This window comes from Scomber japonicus, chromosome 23, assembly GCF_027409825.1.
Source record: "Scomber japonicus isolate fScoJap1 chromosome 23, fScoJap1.pri, whole genome shotgun sequence".
NCBI classification, from domain to species: Eukaryota; Metazoa; Chordata; class Actinopteri; order Scombriformes; family Scombridae; genus Scomber; species Scomber japonicus.
In genome coordinates, this window is record NC_070600.1 from 25,473,128 (window position 1) to 25,494,833 (window position 21,706).

General features: G+C 45.5%; 1 protein-coding gene across 1 annotated transcript in view; it reads right to left on the reverse strand.

Annotated features, from left to right (window-relative positions):
• The window catches only part of lrp6 (low density lipoprotein receptor-related protein 6), a 54,251-nt gene that overhangs the window by 12,362 nt on the left and 20,183 nt on the right, over positions 1–21,706 (reverse strand). The window contains 10 exon segments of the mRNA XM_053313840.1: positions 550–752; positions 1,972–2,298; positions 5,046–5,230; positions 5,910–6,136; positions 6,894–7,034; positions 7,036–7,184; positions 7,676–7,892; positions 14,399–14,570; positions 16,667–17,063; positions 20,286–20,417. Of these exon segments, the coding sequence (XP_053169815.1) occupies positions 550–752; positions 1,972–2,298; positions 5,046–5,230; positions 5,910–6,136; positions 6,894–7,034; positions 7,036–7,184; positions 7,676–7,892; positions 14,399–14,570; positions 16,667–17,063; positions 20,286–20,417 (2,150 nt within the window).

Consider the following 21,706-nt stretch of genomic DNA (forward strand, 5'->3'; position numbering starts at 1 on the left):
TTCCTCCCTCCCTCCCTCCCTCCCTCCTTCCTTCTTCCCTTCCTTCTTTCCTCCCTCCCTCCCTCCCTCCTTCCTTCCCCCTTTCTTCCTTCTTTCCTCCGTCCTTCATTCCTTCCTCCCTCCCTCCCTCCTTCCTTCCCCCTTTCTTCCTTCTTTCCTCCGTCCTTCATTCCTTCCTCCCTCCCTCCCTCCCTCCCTCCCTTCCTTTCCTTCCTCCCTCCCTCCCTCCCTTCCTTCCTCCTAACCTAACATCTCTGGTTATGTGTTCTAACCTTCCTTCCTCCCTCCCTCCCTCCCTTCCTTCCTCCTAACCTAACATCTCTGGTTATGTGTTCTAACCTTCCTTCCTCCCTCCCTCTCTCCTTCCTTCCTTCCTTCCCTCCTTCCTTCCTCCTAAACTAACACCTCTGGTTCTGTGCTTGTAACACCCCTGATTCTCTGGTTCTGTGGTTCTATGTTCTATGTTCTAACCTTCCTCCCTCCCTTCCTTCCTTCCTTCCTCCTAACCTAACACCTCTGGTTCTCTGGTTCTATGTTCTATGTTCTCACCTGGTTCCCGTCCTCCTGGGCCCTGCGGATGACGTTCTGCTTGGAGTCGATCCAGTAGAGCTGCTTGTCGAGCGGGTCGTAGTCGATGGCGCGGACGTTCCTCAGGCTGTGGATCGGCAGGATGATGTCGGGACTCTGCTGCTCGTCCATCACCATCCGGTTGATCGCCGTCTTCTGGCTGAACAGCAGGAAGGACGTCGGAGCTGAGGACGGAGGGACAGATGGACGGAGGACGGAGACGGAGGACGGAGACGGAGAGTTAAACTTTATTAAAGTCACAGTTTCAGTTTATAGAATAATAAATATTAACTTTAATAAAAAACTACTTTAAATTAAATGTGAATATTTTCTGGTTGGTTTTTGAGCCGGATCCATTTTAACGCTGATATTAAATCATCACAGATATTATATCAGCTTTATGTTCTTCTTCCTTCCTCCTTCCTTTCCTCTTTCCTTCCATATGTTTCCTTCTTTTTTTCTTTCCTTCCTTTCATCCTTTCCCTCTTTCCTTCTTTCCTCCCCTCCCTTCTTTTCTTTCATCTTTTCCTTCTTTCCCTCTCCTTCCTTCTTTTCTCTCTCCTTCCTCCCTTCCTTCTTTTCCTTCCTTATTTCCCTCCTTCCTTCTTTCCTTCTTTTCATCTTTTCCTTCCTTCCCTCTCTCCTTCCTCCCTTCCTTCTTTTCCTTTCTTCCCTCTCTCCTTCCTTCTTTTCCTTCCTTCCTCCCTTTCCCTCTTTCATAACTCCTTCCATCTTTCCTTTCCTTTCCTTCTTTCCCTTCTTTTCATCTTTTCCTTCTTTCCTTCTGTCCTTCGTTCATAACTTTATTTTGAAGGAATTGACTGGTTTTATTATTCCACTGCTAGTTGTAGTCTAGTTTTATTTAGAAGGCATTGCCTTGTTTTAGTCTAGTTTTATTTTGAAGGCATTGCCTAGTTGTAGTCTAGTTTTATTTTGAAGGCATTGCCTAGTTGTAGTCTAGTTTTATTTTGAAGGCATTGCTTAGTTGTAGTCTAGTTTTATTTTGAAGGAACTGACTGCTTTTATTAATCCACTGCTAGTTGTAGTCTAGTTTTATTTTGAAGGCATTGCCTAGTTGTAGTCTAGTTTTATTTTGAAGGCATTGCCTAGTTGTAGTCTAGTTTTATTTTGAAGGCATTGCCTAGTTGTAGTCTAGTTTTATTTTGAAGGCATTGCCTAGTTGTAGTCTAGTTTTATTTTGAAGGCATTGACTAGTTGTAGTCTAGTTTTATTTTGAAGGAACTGACTGCTTTTATTATTCCACTGCTAGTTGTAGTCTAGTTTTACTTTGAAGGCATTGCCTAGTTTTAGTCTAGTTTTATTTTGAAGGCATTGCCTGGTTGTAGTCTAGTTTTATTTTGAAGTCTCAGTGCCCTATAGTAACCCCTGGACTCTGGGTCTCACCGCTGCAGGTCTTGTTGTCGTAGTTGAGGGAGAAGTGAGCCGGGCAGCCGCACACGAAGCTGCTGACGGGGACGGCGAGGCAGAGGTGTGAGCAGTGTCCGTTGGTGGAGGCGCAGGCGTTCCAGCCGCCCTGCCGAGACGAGTGGAAGACCAGGATGTCCATGACGTAGTCCAGATGGCCCTGGATCACGGTGCGGTTCTGGCCGCTGGTCTTGTTGGCCCGCTCGATGCTGCGCTGGCTCCAGTCCGTCCAGTAGATGTAGTCCTGGTACTGAGTCAGGCCGAAGGGGTGGGGGAGGTCATCTGCTATCACCTCACGGTCCTTGCCTGGAAACACACACACACACACAGACAGGAAGTGAGATTTTCATAATAAAATATGATCAATCTGAAACACAGGAAAGTAAAAAAAAAAAAAAAATCCTTCCTCTCTTCTATCCTTTCTTTCATCTCTCCTATCCTTCCTACCCTTCCTCTCTCCTATCCTTCCTTTCCTCTCTCTTACCCTTCCTCTCTTCTATCCTTCCTCTCTCCTATCCTTCCTTCTATCCTTCCTCTCTCCTCTCCTTCCTTCTATCCTTCCTCTCTTCTATCCTTCCTTCTATCCTTCCTCTCTTCTATCCTTACTCTTTCCTCTCTCCTTTCTTTCCTCTCTCCTCTCCTTCCTCTCTCCCTATCCTTCCTCCCCTTCCTCTCTCCTATCCTTCCTATCCTTCCTCTATCCTTCCTCTCCTTCCTCTCGCCTATCCTTCCTTCTATCCTTCCTCTCTTCTATCCTTCCTCTCCCCTCCCTCTCTCCTATCCTTCCTTTCCTCTCTCTTACCCTTCCTCTCCTCTCTCTTACCCTTCCTCTCTCCTATCCTTCCTCTCTCTCCTTTCCCTGTTCTCCTCTCAAGATATTAAGATCTAAATATTCAGGAAGATTAAATCAAACTTCCTCTGGATTGTATTTCCTTGTGAACTGAGATTTTAAATATTCATAACTTAGGACACAAATAACCCGAACAAACATTTTACTGTAACACTAGCGTCTGTGTTTGGGTTGTTTTTGTGTTTTCTGCATGAAGCTGTTTGTTGTACATGTTTGAGTCCATCGGGTCTCATGTTTGAGTCCATCGGGTCTCATCTCCGTGTGTTTGATCTGAACACGCGTCGCGTCGCTTCTACTTCATGTGATTTTGTTTTGCTGCTTAATAATTTATAACCTCTGATGCTCCTCTCGCATAATTTAATAACATATCAATCAGTTTGACGAGTTTGAACGGCAGCTGTCAAACTTCAGAAAGCACATTTAAGGTGGACCCACATTTAAGGTGGACTATCTGTTCTCACTGTGACTGACTGCTGAGTTTAAATTAGCTTCTTAGAATTTTACTTCTATGAATAAAGAGGTTTATATCAGTGTCCATGAGGTTCAGTTTAAATTTAAAGGGTTAAAATGTGAAAATAAACGTATGAATAACTTCACACATTCTTTTTTTGTGGACCCAGCATCAAATTTCTGCTTTTAATCCATTTAGAGAGAATATATTAGAGGATTATGGTAAAAATGTCTAAGTGGTGTAACCATAAAAACTTTGTACCAAATAATTGAACGTTGCTTAAAAACAGTAAATAGTCAATAAAACACCTTCCTTCCTTCCTTCCTTCCTACCTTCTTACCTTCCTAACACCATATCAACTAGTTTGGCATGATCTTACATCCTTCCTTCCTTCCTTCCTTCCTTCCTACCTAACACCATATCAACTAGTGTGGCATGATCTTACTTCCTTCCTTCCTTCCTTCCTTCCTACCTAACACCATATCAACTAGTTTGGCATGATCTTACATCCTTCCTTCCTTCCTTCCTTCCTTCCTACCTAACACCATATCAACTAGTGTGGCATGATCTTACATCCTTCCTTCCTTCCTTCCTTCCTTCCTTCCTACCTAACACCATATCAACTAGTTTGGCATGATCTTACATCCTTCCTTCCTTCCTTCCTTCCTTCCTACCTAACACCATATCAACTAGTTAGGCATGATCTTACATCCTTCCTTCCTTCCTTCCTTCCTTCCTTCCTACCTAACACCATATCAACTAGTTTGGCATGATCTTACATCCTTCCTTCCTTCCTTCCTTCCTACCTAACACCATATCAACTAGTTTGGCATGATCTTCCTTCCTTCCTTCCTTCCTTCCTTCCTTCCTTCCTTCCTACCTAACACCATATCAACTAGTTTGGCATGATCTTACATCCTTCCTTCCTTCCTTCCTTCCTTCCTACCTAACACCATATCAACTAGTTTGGCATGATCTTCCTTCCTTCCTTCCTTCCTTCCTTCCTTCCTTCCTACCTAACACCATATCAACTAGTTTGGCATGATCTTACATCCTTCCTTCCTTCCTTCCTTCCTTCCTTCCTTCCTTCCTTCCTACCTAACACCATATCAACTAGTGTGGCATGATCTTACATTATAACTTTTATATTAAATAAAGCTAATGGAATACTATTGTTCTAAATATTACATTTCATCTGGTTACCATGGAGACCAGGAAACATTGACATGTTTTAAATGAAGTCATTATTAGTATAAGTCCACTTAAACACACTGTAGCTGATCACATATTTAATATCTATCATTCTTTTGTGGTTACACCATTTGACATTTTGTGGTTACACCATTTGACATGTTCAGGAGCATTCAGTCTTTTGGTATAAAATGGGTCAAATGTCATTTCAAATCTCTCTTATTGATCTTTTTTTAATATATTGATTATATTGAACTGGTCGTAACCTCCATGATGTCTTGCTGCGGAGTTCAGTCTGAATTTAAACCTGATGCTGCTTTTAAATCTAGTTCAACTCATTTATTAATTCATCATCTTACCAACATTCATAACCACTGACCTATATTTTAACTATTTAACTCATAAAATCCTTTTTTATGAGCATCGCTTCGCCCTAACTAATAAATATCCTCCGTCTCTCTTCCCTTCTGCTATCAGACTGATGTTTGGTGTGACGGCTGCAGGTTTGCTGATGTAACCGCAGCTATCGTGACAGGCCTAGCGTTTGGTCGCCATGGTTACCGAGCATGTTGGAGGACTCGATGAGCGTGGTGTCCAGGTCGGTCCAGTACAGGCGGCGCTCGGCGTAGTCGATGGTGAGTCCGTTGGCTCGGCCCACGTCGTCCACCAGAGTGATGCGACCCGTCCCGTCCATCGCTGCTCGGTCGATCTTCGGCTTCCCGCCCCACTCGGTCCAGTACATGTAGCTGCAGGAGGAGGAAGAAGAGGAGGAAGAAGAGGAGGAAGAGGAGGAGGAGGAGGAGGAAGAGGAGGAGGAGGAGGAGGAAGAGGAAGAAGAGGAAGTTCAGCATTATTTCATCCTTTACAGCTTCTACTAATCAAGGCTTTCCTCCTGATATCTGAAACTCACTAAAAGAAAGAAGGAAGGGAGGGAGGTAGGGGGGAGGAAAGAAAGAGAGAACGAGGGATGGAGGAAAGGAGGGAGGATAGAAGGAAGGAGGGAGGGAGGGAGGAAGGAAGGAAGGACGGAAGGAGGGAAGAAAAGAAGGAGGGAGGAAGGAAAGAAAGAAATAGAGAAGGAGGGAGGAAGGACAGAAGGAAGGAAGGAAAGAAGGAGGGAGGGAGGGAGGGAGGAAGGAAAGAAGGAAGGACGGAAGGAAGGAAGGAGAGAGGGAGGAAGGAAGGAAGGAAGGACGGAAGGAAGGAAGGAAGGAAGAAAAGAAGGAGGGAGGAAGGAAAGAAACAGATAAGGAGGGAGGAAGGACAGACGGAAGGAAGGAAGGAACAGTCTAAACTAACTCAAACTAAATGAACAGCAGATTCAGTTTTAGTTTTCTTTTCATTGTCTCCATTTTTTAAAACTAGTCAATGCCTTCAAAATAAAACCAAACTAAAACTAGTATACATAACAACCCTGGTTCTCACCCTTCGGCAGGATCCAGAGCCAGAGCTCGAGGACTGTCCAGATCCTTCCAGACCAGGACCTGCCGGTGCTGCCCGTCCAGCTTGGCCACCTCGATGCGGTTGGTTCCGGTGTCGGCCCAGTACAGGTTCTTCCCCAACCAGTCCACCGCCATTCCCTCCGGGTAGTCCAGCCCGAACTCCACCACGTGCTCCAGAGCGCTGCCGTTCATGAAGGCTCGGCTGATGGTCTGCAGGCGGAGAGAGAGAGACCACCAAGGAGTTAAAAGACTGGTTAGGAGAATATAAACCAGGCGGGGAGTTCTGGTCCTCTGAAATGAAGCCAACCAGGAAGTAACTTAGAGCTGCATTCTATCAAAAGGCCACCAGGGGGCGACCGTCTCTATACAAGTCAATGGAGAATTCACCAACTTCTCACTTGATTTCTAACCTCAGTAAACGTTTTCAAAATGTGTTTATGGTCTCAATCGCTAGTTTAAAGCCTTCTTCAATGCAGTATGATGTTCATTTGGGACATTTTGGCCTCCCTGATTTTATATGTGACGATAAAGCAGGGTATGCATTAGGGCGTGGCTACGTCCTGATTGACAGGTTGATTGACCAATGTCCTTGAGATCTAGCCCTCGTAACCATAGCAACCTCCCCGCTCCGCCTCATGCCCATATAAGTAGAATCCGTGTTTTTATTTTTCCCAGCATGCACCTGAAATGTTCAAGATGGCGCTGCCTAGATTAGAAACTATTGGCTTCCGAGCAGCAGTCCACTAGTTAGTCAGTAAACTCAGCATCGTCTGACGCAGGCTGGAACCTCGGCACTTTTATTTATTTAGTTAAAACATTTCACCGTTTTTCAGCTTCTGTCAAACTAACGGAGCTGCGCTGTCACATCATAAAACATCCGTTATATTAAAGTTAATATTAAAGTTAAGCTCCTATCATGTAGTCTGGTGGTTAATGATGAATTGAAGATAACGAAGCGGCGGCTCACCTTCAGAGTGATGTCCGTCCAGTAGATGCGGTTGTCGGTGACGTCGAAGTCGAGCGCCGAGGCCTCCTTGACGCCGGTGAGCGGGATCGCCACGTTGTTGTTGTTGGTCTCCAGGGAGATCCGGCGGATGTCGGTGTGGCGGGGAGAACAGCAGGAACGCCTCGGGGACGATGCAGGTCCGCATGTCGGCGATGAGCTCCAGACCGATGGGACAGCCACACTGGACTCCCACAGGCTTGTAGAGGCAGAGGTGACTGCAGCCGCCGTTGTTCTCCGCACACGGGTTAGTACCTGAGGAACCGGGACAGAACGGGTTAGTACCTGAGGAACCGGGACAGAACGGGTTAGTACCTGAGGAACCGGGACAGAACGGGTTAGTACCCGAGGAACCGGGACAGAACCGGTTAGTACCTGAGGAACCGGGACAGAACGGGTTACTAGTACCCGAGGAACCGGACAGAATGGGTTAGTACCTGAGGCACCGGGACAGAACGGGTTAGTACCCGAGGAACTGGGACAGAACGGGTTAGTACCCGAGGAACCGGGATAGCACCGGTTAGTACCCGAGGAACCAGGACAGAACCGGTTAGTACCTGTTCTGTCCCGGTTAATTTAGAGTCACTAAGAAGTATATGCAGCATGCGTTGCCGTGGTAACTGAGCTTGAACGATGCCGAGCTTGCTTTACGGAGCTGCTACCAGACTAACGCAGTAAACCCGGTTCATTCAGTAATCCTGGTTTATTTGGTAAACCCGGTTTATGGATCAGGACTCAGGACTTACCGAAGCTCTCGTGCACGTACGTGGCCTTCAGGCCCATCAGGTCCGGCAGCTGGTCGATGATGAACTCGCGCTCGGCGGTGCGTTTGTGGACGCGCTCGATGCTGCGGCGCTGCCAGTCCGTCCAGTAGATGTAGTCGCCCAGCAGCGTGAAGCCGAAGATGTGAGGAAGTTTGTCCTCTACCAGCACCCGTCGAGCCGTGCCGTCCATGTTCATCACCTGGGAGACACAACAGGACGTTAACTGTGTTCAAAGGGTTCAAATCTTTATTCATAGAGCAGCTTTGTTACGAGGGATGCAGCTCAAAGTACAATATAATAAAACAACAGTAAATAAAACACATTAAAATAATAATTCAGTCAAAATAAATTAAAAACCAGAAGAAATAAATGTTTTCAGCCGTCGTATAAAAATGTTCAATAAAGAAAAAAACAAGAAAGAAACTAAACTGGAGCAAAGTTCAACAATAATTTATATTTTCTACAGATTTATTTTATGAATAAATGTTTTATTTAGTCCAGAGATTAAAATTCAAACCATTCAGGATCCTGATCTGCATAAAGACACAAACACACTACTTTATTTTATGTCATTTTATTATTATTATTAAAATGTTATAAGTTTTATTTTCTCATTGATTTTGTTTTTCTTTCATTTTTTTCTCCTTGTTTTATTTATCCAAATTTTCTTCTACTATCATCCCTCATTTTTATTTTTTATTCTCTTCTCTTTTATTCTCTTATTTATTTATTTAACATTTTTAAACATTTTTTATCATCTTTATTTTCCCGTGGATGCATTGGTCTCAGTTTTAACAGTTTTTTCCTTTTTTTTTTTTAATATAACTTGTTCTTTATTTTTCTTCCTTTTCTTTTACGTCCTCTCTGAACGACGTTAACCTGAATGAAAGTCTCGTTGGTCTCGTTGTGTCTGTGGACGCTACTGAGCGCGCTCAGACGAGCTGGCAGCACATTGCAGCGCCGCTAATTAGAAGCAAACAAACAAACGCAGCATATGGACGCCACATTTCTGCTGCTGCTCTCTCCGACCGTCCAAAACCCCAAAATACAAAACAATACTCAGAAAGAAAAGAAAAGACGAGAGAAGGAAATAATAAAACTCTGACGTCCAGACCTTCAACACCAAGCTGCTTTAACACACATGAAGGGATTATTCTTGTTTCTGGACTTTAACCCTTTATAGGACACTCATTGAAAGGAAGGGAGGAAGGAAGGATGGAAGGGAAGGAAGGAGGGAGGAAGGAAAGGAAGGAAGGACGGAGGAAAGAAAGAGAGAAGGAGGGAGGGAGGAAGAACAGATGGAAGGAAGGAAAGGAAGGAAGGAAGGATGGAGGAAGGAAAGAAGGAAGGGAGGAGAGAAGGAGGGAGGGAGGAAGAACAGATGGAAGGAAGGAAAGGAAGGAGGGAGGGAGGAAGAACAGATGGAAGGAAGAAGAAAGGGGGATGGAGGAAGGAAAGAAGGAGGGAAGGAGGAAGGGAAGGAAGGACAGAGGAAAGAAAGAGAGAAGGAGGGAGGGAGGAAGGGAAGAAAGAAGGAAGGAAGGAAGGAAGAAGAAAGGGGGGATGGAGGAAGGAAAGAAGGAAGAACAGATGGAAGGAAGGAAAGGAAGGAAGGAAGGACGGAGGAAGGAAAGAAGGGAAGAGAGGAGAGAAGGAGGGAGGGAGGAAGAACAGATGGAAGGAAGGAAAGGAAGGAAGGAAGGATGGAGGAAGGAAAGAAGGAAGGGAGGAGAGAAGGCAGGGAGGAAGGAAAGGAAGGAAGGAAGGAAGGAAGGATATTTTGGGATATTTACAGAAGTTACCAAATATAATAATTTGCCCAATAAAGGGTTAAAGTTAGTTTTTACATTTACTGAGCTGCTCTTTAATTTCTCAGTTTCTGTATAAATATGATGAAAATGTTCTGAAACTAGAGAGAAACGAGACAAACAAGACGAACGGAGAGAAACTGGATCATTTTCCTCAATAAATAAACAATAATTACGTTTTTTGACTCATTTTTTTTTTAACTCTTTATCGAGTTTCAGGAATTCATAAACAAGCTTTGAAGCAGCAGTTGAGTTTGTTTCTGTCTTCGGGAAACACTGACGATCATTTTACAGATCAACAATCATCAGCTGCAGCTCGGAGGATTATTACATTCTGAGTTATTCATACTAAAGGTCTGAATATCATTTATAAAACTACCATACCAACCCAAGACTCCTTAAAGCAGGGGGGTCAAACATGCGGCCCGCGGGACAGAACCGGCCCGTCGAGGGGTGCAATCCGGCCCACGTTCCTTCCTTCCTCCCTCTCTCTCTTTCTTCCATCTGTCCTTCTTCCCTTTCTTTCTTTTTTCCTTCTTTCCTTCCCATCTTCTTTTCCTTCCTTCCTGCCTTCCTCCCTTCCCATCTTCTTTTCCTTCCTTCCTTCTGTCCTTCCTCCCTTTCTTTCTTTCTTTCTTTTCCTTCCTTCCTTCTGTCCTTCCTCCCTTTCTTTCTTTCTTTCTTTTTTCCTTCCTTCCTTCCTCCCTTCCATCTGTCCTTCCTCCCTTTCTTTCTTTTTTCCTTCTTTCCTTCCTTCTGTCCTTCCTCCCTTTCTTTCTTTCTTTTTTCCTTCCTTCCTTCCTCCCTTCCATCTGTCCTTCCTTCCTTCCTTCTGTCCTTCCTTCCTTCCTTCTGTCCTTCCTCCCTTTCTTTCTTTCTTTTTTCCTTCTTTCCATTTTACAGATCAACAATCATCAGCTGCAGCTCGGAGGATTATTACATTCTGAGTTATTCATACTAAAGGTCTGAATATCATTTATAAAACTACCATACCAACCCAAGACTCCTTAAAGCAGGGGGGTCAAACATGCGGCCCGTGGGACAGAACCGGCCCGTCGAGGGGTGCAATCCGGCCCACGTTCCTTCCTTCCTCCCTCTCTCTCTTTCTTCCATCTGTCCTTCTTCCCTTTCTTTCTTTTTTCCTTCTTTCCTTCCCATCTTCTTTTCCTTCCTTCCTGCCTTCCTCCCTTCCCATCTTCTTTTCCTTCCTTCCTTCTGTCCTTCCTCCCTTTCTTTCTTTCTTTCTTTTTTCCTTCCTTCCTTCCTCCCTTCCATCTGTCCTTCCTCCCTTTCTTTCTTTTTTCCTTCTTTCCTTCCTTCTGTCCTTCCTCCCTTTCTTTCTTTCTTTTTTCCTTCCTTCCTTCCTCCCTTCCATCTGTCCTTCCTTCCTTCCTTCTGTCCTTCCTTCCTTCCTTCTGTCCTTCCTCCCTTTCTTTCTTTCTTTTTTCCTTCTTTCCATTTTACAGATCAACAATCATCAGCTGCAGCTCGGAGGATTATTACATTCTGAGTTATTCATACTAAAGGTCTGAATATCATTTATAAAACTACCAACCCAAGACTCCTTAAACCAGGGGGGTCAAACATGCGGCCCGCAGGCCAGAACCGGCCCGTCAAGGAGTCCAATCTGGCCCACTTTGCTAATTGTCGTCTCTTCCTCCCTTTCTTCCATCCATCTTTTCCTTTCTTTATTTCTTTCCTTCCTTCCGTTCTTTCTGTTTTTCTTTCCTGTCTTCTCTTCTCTTCCTTCCTTCCTTTCATCTTTCTTTCCTTCCTTCCATCTTTCCTCCTTTTCTGTTTTTCCTTCCTGTCTTCTCTTCTCTTCCTTCCTTCCTTTCATCTTTCTTTCCTTCCTTCCATCTTTCCTCCTTTTCTGTTTTTCCTTTCCTGTCTTCTCTTCCTTCCTTCCATCTTTCCTTCCTTCCTTCCTTCCATCTTGTCTTTCCTTCCTTCCATCTTTCCTTCCTTCCTTCCTTCCATCTTGTCTTTCCTTCCTTCCATCTTTCCTCTTTTTCTGTTTTTCTTTCCTGTCTTCTCTTCCTCCCTTTCTTCCTCCCTTCTTTCCTTCCATCTTTCCTTTCTTTCTTTCTTTTTTTCTTTCCTGTCTTCTCTTCCTTCCTTCCTTCTTCCCTTCCTTCTGTCTTTCCTTCCTTCCTTTATTTTAATGATCCGGCCCACATGAGATCACATTGGGCTGTATGTGGCCCTTGAATGAAGATGACTTTGACCCCCCTGCCTTAACGTCATCCTGATACCAGCCGAGAGCTTCATTATTAATCACTGAGATACTTTAGTCTCTGTAAGTCCTGCTGTAGGACACGAAAAAAAAGGGAAAATTTCGTGTCTGTGGTCACGAAACTATAGATTAAAATTTCGTGACTATGTTAATGAACTGCTGCGTAACCATGGAAACGTGTTGCTGCCAGGCTAGGAAGAGAAAGAAAAGCATCATTATCTTGTTTTATTACGTTATAATGTGAAACACGAAAGTGCTGTAAGACACGAAAAATAAGGGAAAATTCGTGTCCGTGGTCACGAAACACTGGATTAAAATTTCGTGACTGTTTTTACGAACCAGTCCCCGTAACGTGATCCTGATACCAGCTTCATCATTGTTTGTGTCACGTAGCACAACTTTCAAACTAAAGTACTTCCTGTTGAAATATATTAGTCTGAAAGTTGTGCTGAGTGACACGAAAGAAAAAGGACAGTTCGTATCCGTGGTCACGAAACTATAGATTAAAATTTCGTGACTGTTTTTTTGAACTGCTGCGTAACCATGGAAACGTGTTGCTGCCAGGCCAGAAACACTAAACTGCTGTCGGACACGAGAGAAAAAAAAGATTTAGATTGTACTTAGTATGGATTTATTTTATTTTGTCCAAACATTTAACTATTAAGACTTTTTTAAATCCTCTTAAAACTGTATTTAGATCCTTTACTGGTGTAAAAACACTAAAGTCACTCCAGTCATAATAATGTAATAATAATGTAAAAGTAGGATGTTACTGTTGTCGTGGGTAACTAATGATAAATATTAAATATGTCATCCACCTACAGTGTATTTAAGTGGACTTATACTAATAATGACTTCATTTAAAATCATTCAATAAAAAGAAACTTTTTTGGAGTATTTCTACATTTAGACTTTAAAGCATTTTGTTAATATGGAGCAGAATGAATCCTAAAAAACATTTTTTCTCAATGATTTGTGTTAAATGATGTAAAATCTGTTACAACCCGTAGTGCTGCGTTGCTTAAAGTGGATTATATATTTATTTCACATTTTAGTTTAGTTTATTTTCTTGTATATAAATCAGATTTATATGAAGAATAGCGGTTACACCATTAGGACACTAATGTGATGTGAGTTACATCACATCACCGACCCATAATGGATAGATGGATGGATAGATAGGAAAAGAGTTCATAAGTTAAAGAACTGATCAGTTATTCTTAAAGTTATTGATAAAGTTTATTTTATTTTATTTGTGAAACGTGTCGACGCTGCAGCGACGTGAAGCCTGTAATCTGTGATCGACTCTGTGTGGAGCGACGCTATTCACTGCTCCCAGAAAACACACACACACACACACACACACACACACACACATACACACAGAGACACACACACCCTGACAGACAGACAGACAGACACACACACACACACTCACTCACACTCACAGACACACACACTGACAGACACACACTTACACACAGAGACACACACAGACACACACACTCACACACACACTCTCACACACACACACAGAGAGACACACACACACACACACACACACACACACACACACACTCTCGCACACACACACAGACACACACACACAGACACACACTCTCGCGCGCACACACACACACACACTCACACACACTCTCTCTCACACTCACACACACACACTCACACTGACAGACACTCACACTGACAGACACACACACACACACACACACACACACAGACAGACACACACTCACACACACACACACACACACACACAGACAGACACACACTCACACACACACACACACAGACAGACACACACTCACACACACACACACACACACACACACACACACAGACAGACACACACTCACACACACACACACACACACACACACACAGGGACGTGGAGTATAAATATAAAGTTTCCATCCCCAGCGAGTCGGCTCAGCCAAAAGGTCTCCGCTGGTTTGGAGCTGCGACCGCACTGCGGCGACGCTCTCAGATTCTGGTCTATTCTAAACAGAGCCGACCGCAGCTGGAGAGCTCGACCCAATCACTACCAGATGTGGGACCGCCGCAGAAACCGGGAGGGGGGGGGGGTGGGAGGGGGCACGAGGTCCTGGGCAACACCAGAGAACTGGGGGGGGAGGTGTGAGGAAGAAGAGGAGGTGTGCGGAGGAAGAGGTGTGTGTGTGTGTGTGTGTGTGTGTGTGGGGGGGGGGGTCAAGATATATCAATACTGGCAAATATGTGATGATATAGATGGTGGAGGAAGAGGAAGAGGAAGTGTGAGGTCATTCCAGTCGTGTAGATACGGAGAAGTGGAGGAAGAGGAGGAGGTGTGAGGAAGGGGGGGGGGGGTTTCCAGATATATCAATATTGGCAAATATGTGATGATATTATTTTAAAGGGGAAGAGGAAGAGATGGTGGAGGAAGAGGAGGAGGAATAGATGGTGGAGGAAGAGGAGGAGGTGTGAGGAGGAAGAGGAAGAAGAGAGGAAGAGGAAGAAGAGAGGAAGAGGAGATAACAGACGATATGTTGTCCGATATAATTTTAAACGTTTGTGTTTTCAGTTCCCAGTTTACCGTTTCATGAAGAGTGTGTGTGTGTGTGTGTGTGTGTCTCTGTATGTGTGTGTGTGTGTGTGTGTGTGTACCTCTATCTTGTCGGTCTTGGCGTCCCCCCAGTATATTTTGCGTTCGTCGTAGTCGAGGGCGAGACCGTTGGGCCAACCGAGCGACGTGTTCACCATCACGACTCGCTCCAAACCGTCAAGATCGGCTCGCTCGATCTTCGGCACCTCACCCCAGTCGGTCCAGTACATGTACCTGAGGAAGAGGAGGAGGAAGAGGAGGAGGAGGAGAAGGAAGAGGAGGAGAAGGAGGAAGAGGAGGAGAAGGAAGAAGAAGAGGAGATGGAGGAGGAGGAAGAAGAAGAGGAGACGGAGGAGGAGGATGAGATGGAGGAAAAGAGGAAGAAGAGAAGGAAGAGGAGGAAATGGAAGAGGAGATGGAGGAAGAAGAGGAGGAGGATGAAATGGAGGAAGAGGAGAAGGAGGGAGTTGGAGGAAGAAGAAGAGGAGGATGAAATGGAGGAAGAGGAGAAGGAGGAGTTGGAGGAAGAAGAAGAGGAGGAGGAGGAGTTGGAGGAAGAAGAAGAAGAGGAGGAGGAGTTGGAGGAAGAAGAAGAGGAGGAGGAGGAGGAGGAGGAGGAAAAGGAGGAAGAGGAGGAAGAAGAGGAGGAGGAAGAAGAGGAAGAAGAGATGGAGATGGAGGAAGAAGAGGAGATGGAGGAGGAGCAGGAAGAGGAGGAGGAAGAAGAAGAAGAAGAAGAGGAAGAGGAGGAGGAAGAGGAAGAAGAGAGACTTCAGTTAGTGTTTGTTGTAGCTTGGTCTCTCCCTGATTTTAAACGTTGATCTGTTCATGGTGATGGTCATGGTGGTGGTCATGGTGGTCATGGTGGTGGTCATGGTGGTGGTGGTGGTGGTCATGGTGGTGGTCATGGTGGTAGTGGTGGTCATGGTCATGGTGGTGGTGGTGGTGGTCATGGTGGTGGTGGTGGTGGTCATGGTGGTGGTCATGGTGGTGGTGGTGGTGGTCATGGTGATGGTCATGGTGGTGGTGGTGGTGGTGGTCATGGTGATGGTCATGGTGGTGGTGGTGGTGGTGGTCATGGTGGTGGTCATGGTGGTGGTGGTGGTCATGGTCATGGTGGTCATGGTGGTGGTCATGGTGGTCATGGTGGTGGTCATGGTGGTCATGGTGGTGGTCATGGTGGTGGTCATGGTGGTGGTGGTCATGGTCATGGTGGTGGTGGTCATGGTGGTGGTGGTCATGGTGGTAGTGGTGGTCATGGTCATGGTGGTGGTGGTGGTGGTCATGGTGGTGGTGGTGGTGGTCATGGTGGTGGTCATGGTGGTGGTGGTGGTGGTCATGGTGATGGTGGTGGTGGTCATGGTGATGGTCATGGTGGTGGTGGTGGTGGTGGTCATGGTGGTGGTCATGGTGGTGGTGGTGGTCATGGTCATGGTGGTCATGGTGGTGGTCATGGTGGTCATGGTGGTGGTCATGGTGGTCATGGTGGTGGTCATGGTGGTGGTCATGGTGGTGGTCATGGTGGTGGTCGTGGTGGTGGTCGTGGTGGTGGTGGTGGTCATGGTGGTGGTCATGGTGGTGGTGGTGGTGGTGGTGGTCATGGTCATGGTGGTGGTCATGGTGGTGGTGGTCATGGTGGTGGTGGTGGTGGTGGTGGTCATGGTCATGGTGGTGGTCATGGTGGTCATGGTGGTGGTCATGGTGGTGGTCATGGTGGTGGTCATGGTGGTGGTGGTCATGGTCATGGTGGTGGTCATGGTGGTAGTGGTGGTGGTCATGGTGGTGGTCATGGTGGTGGTGGTCATGGTGGTGGTGGTCATGGTCATGGTGGTGGTCATGGTGGTGGTGGTCATGGTGGTGGTCATGGTGGTGGTGGTGGTCATGGTCATGGTGGTCATGGTGGTGGTCATGGTGGTCATGGTGGTGGTCATGGTGGTCATGGTGGTGGTCATGGTGGTGGTCGTGGTGGTGGTCGTGGTGGTGGTGGTGGTCATGGTGGTGGTCATGGTGGTGGTCGTGGTGGTGGTGGTGGTGGTGGTGGTCATGGTCATGGTGGTGGTCATGGTGGTGGTGGTCATGGTGGTCATGGTGGTGGTGGTGGTGGTGGTCATGGTCATGGTGGTCATGGTGGTGGTCATGGTGGTCATGGTGGTGGTGGTCATGGTGGTGGTCATGGTGGTGGTCATGGTGGTGGTGGTCATGGTCATGGTGGTGGTCATGGTGGTAGTGGTGGTGGTCATGGTGGTGGTCATGGTGGTGGTGGTCGTGGGGGGTGGTCATGGTGGTCGTGGTGGTGGTCATGGTCATGGTGGTGTTGGTGTAGTTCTCACCCTGCCACCGGGTCCAGGACGATGGCTCTGGGCTCGTCCAGGTCTTCAGAGATCAGGATCTTCCTCATGGTCCCGTTGAGCCGCGTCACCTCGATGCGGTCGGTGCCGGTGTCGGTCCAGTACAGGTTCCTGGCGATCCAGTCCACCGCGATGCCGTCGGGATGGTTGACCTGCGACGTCACCACGAACTGAGCGTCGCTGCCGTCGGGGAGGGAGCGGCGGATGGCCTTCACGTCGTCGTCCGTCCAGTAGATGTATCCGTCCACCGGGTCGTAGTCGATGGCGATGGCATGCCGGATGTCGTCCACCTGCAGGATGATGTCGGTGAAGTCCGGCATGTCCAGAGAGATGCGGCGCAGGTCGGTCCGCCGAGCCAACAGCAGCATCTGAGTGGCGCCTGAGGGGAGGGAGGGAGAGAGAGAGAGAGAGAGAGAGAGAGAGAGAGAGAGAGAGAGAGAGAGAGAGAGAGACAGAGAGAGACAGAGAGAGAGAGAGAGAGAGAGAGAGACACAGAGAGAGAGAGGAAGTTAAGAGTCATACTTCCTGTCTGGTCCGTCCACAGGAAAAACTACTAACAGAGCTTTTCCTCTCTACAGTTCTAGCTCGGCTTGACTCGGCTTGGTTTTATAGCATTTCCAGGAAGGAAGGAAGAAAGGGAGGGAGGAAAGATGGTAAGAAGGAAGGAAGGAAGGATGGAAGGAAATAAGGAAGAAAGTGAGGGAGGAGGGAAGGAATGAAGGATGAGAGGATGTAGGGAAGGAATGAAGGATGAGAGGATGCAGGGAAGGAAGGAAGGATGAGAGGATGCAGGGAAGGAAGGAAGGATGAGAGGATGTAGGGAAGGAATGAAGGATGAGAGGATGCAGGGAAGGAAGGAAGGATGAGAGGATGCAGGGAAGGAAGGAAGGATGAGAGGATGTAGGGAAGGAAGGAAGGATGAGAGGATGTAGGGAAGGAAGGAAGGATGAGAGGATGTAGGCAAGGAAGGAAGGCAATAGGAAGAAAGGGAGGGAGGGAGGAAGGATGGTAAGAAGGAAGGAAGGAAAGGAAAAGAAGACAGGAAGGACAGAGGGATGGAAAGAAGGAAAGATGGAAGAAAGGGAGGGAGGAGGGAAGAAAAGAAGGAAGGATGAGAGGATGTAGGGAAGGAAGGAAGGAGGGAAGGAAGGAAAAGAAGACAGGAAGGACAGAGAGAGGGAAGGAAAGAAGGAAGGAAGGAAGGAAAGAAGGACAGATGGATGTCTCTCTCTCTGTCCTTTTAATGATTTTAAAGGTAATTTATTATTTTATGCTGCAATCTCATATTTATTCTAGCTCTATTCTAGTATTTTATTTCTCTTTCTATTTTTATTATTAGTTAATTGTATGTTTTACTATTATTGGCTTTTATTTTTATTTCTCAAATTGTAAGCTTTTATGTTTTTTGTTTTTTTTATTTCTAATACTTCCTGTTAAATGTTTTATATAATATGTTCTGTATAAATAAACCTTTCCTTAGTGTGGAGCCTTTTACTGATCAAATGTAAATGAGTCAAACTTTAAAGGGAATCAGTAGAAAGTTAGAAAGTTAGGAGACTTTTAACTTTTGATCTGCTTTAAGACACGACTTCACTTTATAAGACTTCAGAATAAAAAGATGATTTCTAAACAAAGCAGAGTTTCAGAGTTTCAGCAGCTTCGGGGAGAGAGGCTGAAACAGTTCAACCCCCGGCAGTGAAAGGAGGCATTGTCTGCAGGGGAGCATGTGATCCCATCTTTCACAAAGACCCCCCCCCCCCCTCTGCCCCTTTACCCTCCCTCCCCCTCCATCATGCCCCCTGCCCCCCCCCCCCCCTTTACCCCCCTCCCCCTCCATCATGCCCCCCCCCCCCTCTGCAGGCGAGGGGGGCTCAACCAGTAAATAAAAAGAGGCGGGAGGCGAACGTCCAGAGCTGCCATTCAAGAAACAGCCGATGATGATGGAGGAGGAGGAGAGGAGATCGCCATGGCAACTGCAGGGTCACACATATATACACACACATATACACACACACACACACACACACACACTCATTCATATATACACACACACACACACACACAAACTCACTCATATATATACACACTCCTACTAACACATACACACAAACATATACACACACACACACACACACACACGCATATATTCACTCATACACACACACACACACACACACAAACACACACTCATTCATATATACACACACACACACACTCATGTACACACTCACAATCACACACGATCACACACACATACTCACTCATAAACACACAAAAACACACTCAAATATACACTCAAACACACACACACACACACTCAAACATACACACATAATCTGACACACTCACTCGATGACGTCATCAGGTTTGTTAGGGTTGAACATTAATGGATCCAATCTGGAGTTTTTTTTCGGGCAGATTTCTTGTAAATGTTTCACAAGAACAGAAAAGACTCTTCTCTTCTTACGCAGCTCCACTGTCTCTTCCTCTTTCTCTCTTCCTCTTTCTCTCTTCCTCTTTTTCTTTTTATATTTCTCTTTTTCTTCTTTCTGACGCAGATCAGGAAATATTTGGACGTGTTTTCTTGTTTCCAAGTCGTTTCGAAACTCTTCAGAAAATCACTTTGAATGATTTCAGAGTTCAGAACTAAACTAAACTCAGTGATTCAAGAGTTTGAGCTGATTTCACCTTTAAGAGCAAAGTATTGATCTGTTATTAAAGAGATCTGCACATAAAAACTTTATTTTTTTTCTTTTTGGGGAAATAATCTGCAGGTAATAAAACTGCAGCGTATCTCAATATATATTTAAAATCGTAATAATATCGTATCGTGGAACCGGTTAAATAAAAATAAATACTAGAGGAAGCTCCTTCCTTCCTTCCTTCCTCTCTCCCTCCTTACCCCTTTCCTTCCTTCCTACTCCTTTCCTTCCTTCCTTTCTTCCTCTCTCCCTCCTTACTCCTTTCCTTCCTCCCTCCTTACCCCTTTCCTTCCTTCCTTCCTTCCTTCCTTCCTTCCTCCCTCCCTTCCTTCCTTCCTTCCTTCCTCCCTCTTTTCCTTCTTACTCCCTTCCTTCCTCCCTCTTTTCCTCCTTACCCCTTTCCTTCCTTCCTTCCTCCTTTCCTTCCTTCCTCCTTCCCTCTCTCCTTACTCCTTTCTTTCTTTCCTTCCTTCTTTCCTAAATTCATCCATTCCTTCCTTCCTTCCTCTTTTCCTCCTTACTCCTTTCCTTCCTTCCTCCTGTCAGGAGGGTTAATCTATATATAATAATAATAATAATAATAATAATAATAACTACTAACATGGTTCAATAAGAATAAATACTAGAGGAAGCTAAGATGTGGAATAATTAATTTTAAATCACACTGCAGCTGTGACTAAAGCTTTTATATTTTAATTTTATGAGGCTGGAGCTGTTTGTTGCGTGCGGTTACCATGGTTACAGATCAGCGTTTGCATGTGTGTATGTTTAAATAAAGAAGCTGAGATGTGAAGATAATTAAGATATTTCTGAACATGCTGATGATGCTGGATCTGTAGTGTGATGATGAAGGTGATGATGATGATGATGATGATGATGAAGATGATGATGATGCTCACCGTCTCTGCAGGTCTTGCCGTCCTCCAGCAGCTGGACTCCGGTGGGACAGGCGCACTGATAGAAAGGTTTGAGCGGTGAGACGAGACAGAGATGAGAACATCCTCCGTTCTTCAGAGTGCACGGACTGCTCACTGCAAGAAGAGACACAGAGAGTTAAACTACTGCTCACTGCAAGAAGAGACACAGAGAGTTAAACTACTGCTCACTGCATGAAGAGACACAGAGAGTTAAACTACTGCTCACTGCATGAAGACACACAGAGAGTTAAACTACTGCTCACTGCATGAAGAGACACAGAGTTAAACTACTGCTCACTGCATGAAGACACACAGAGAGTTAAACTACTGCTCACTGCATGAAGAGACACAGAGTTAAACTACTGCTCACTGCAAGAAGACACACAGAGAGTTAAACTACTGCTCACTGCATGAAGAGACACAGAGTTAAACTACTGCTCACTGCATGAAGAGACACAGAGAGTTAAACTACTGCTCACTGCAAGAAGAGACACAGAGAGTTAAACTACTGCTCACTGCATGAAGAGACACAGAGAGAGTTAAACTACTGCTCACTGCATGAAGAGACACAGAGAGTTAAACTACTGCTCACTGCAAGAAGAGACACAGAGAGTTAAACTACTGCTCACTGCATGAAGAGACACAGAGAGTTAAACTACTGCTCACTGCATGAAGAGACACAGAGAGTTAAACTACTGCTCACTGCATGAAGAGACACAGAGAGAGTTAAACTACTGCTCACTGCATGAAGAGACACAGAGAGAGTTAAACTACTGCTCACTGCAAGAAGAGACACAGAGAGTTAAACTACTGCTCACTGCATGAAGAGACACAGAGAGTTAAACTACTGCTCACTGCATGAAGAGACACAGAGAGTTAAACTACTGCTCACTGCATGAAGAGACACAGAGAGTTAAACTACTGCTCACTGCATGAAGAGACACAGAGAGTTAAACTACTGCTCACTGCATGAAGAGACACAGAGAGTTAAACTACTGCTCACTGCAAGAAGAGACACAGAGAGTTAAACTACTGCTCACTGCATGAAGAGACAGAGTTAAACTACTGCTCACTGCATGAAGAGACACAGAGAGAGTTAAACTACTGCTCACTGCAAGAAGAGACACACAGAGAGTTAAACTACTGCTCACTGCAAGAAGACACACAGAGAGTTAAACTACTGCTCACTGCATGAAGACACACAGAGAGTTAAACTACTGCTCACTGCATGAAGAGACACAGAGAGTTAAACTACTGCTCACTGCAAGAAGAGACACAGAGAGAGTTAAACTACTGCTCACTGCAAGAAGAGACAGAGAGTTAAACTACTGCTCACTGCAAGAAGAGACACACAGAGTTAAACTACTGCTCACTGCAAGAAGAGACACAGAGAGTTAAACTAC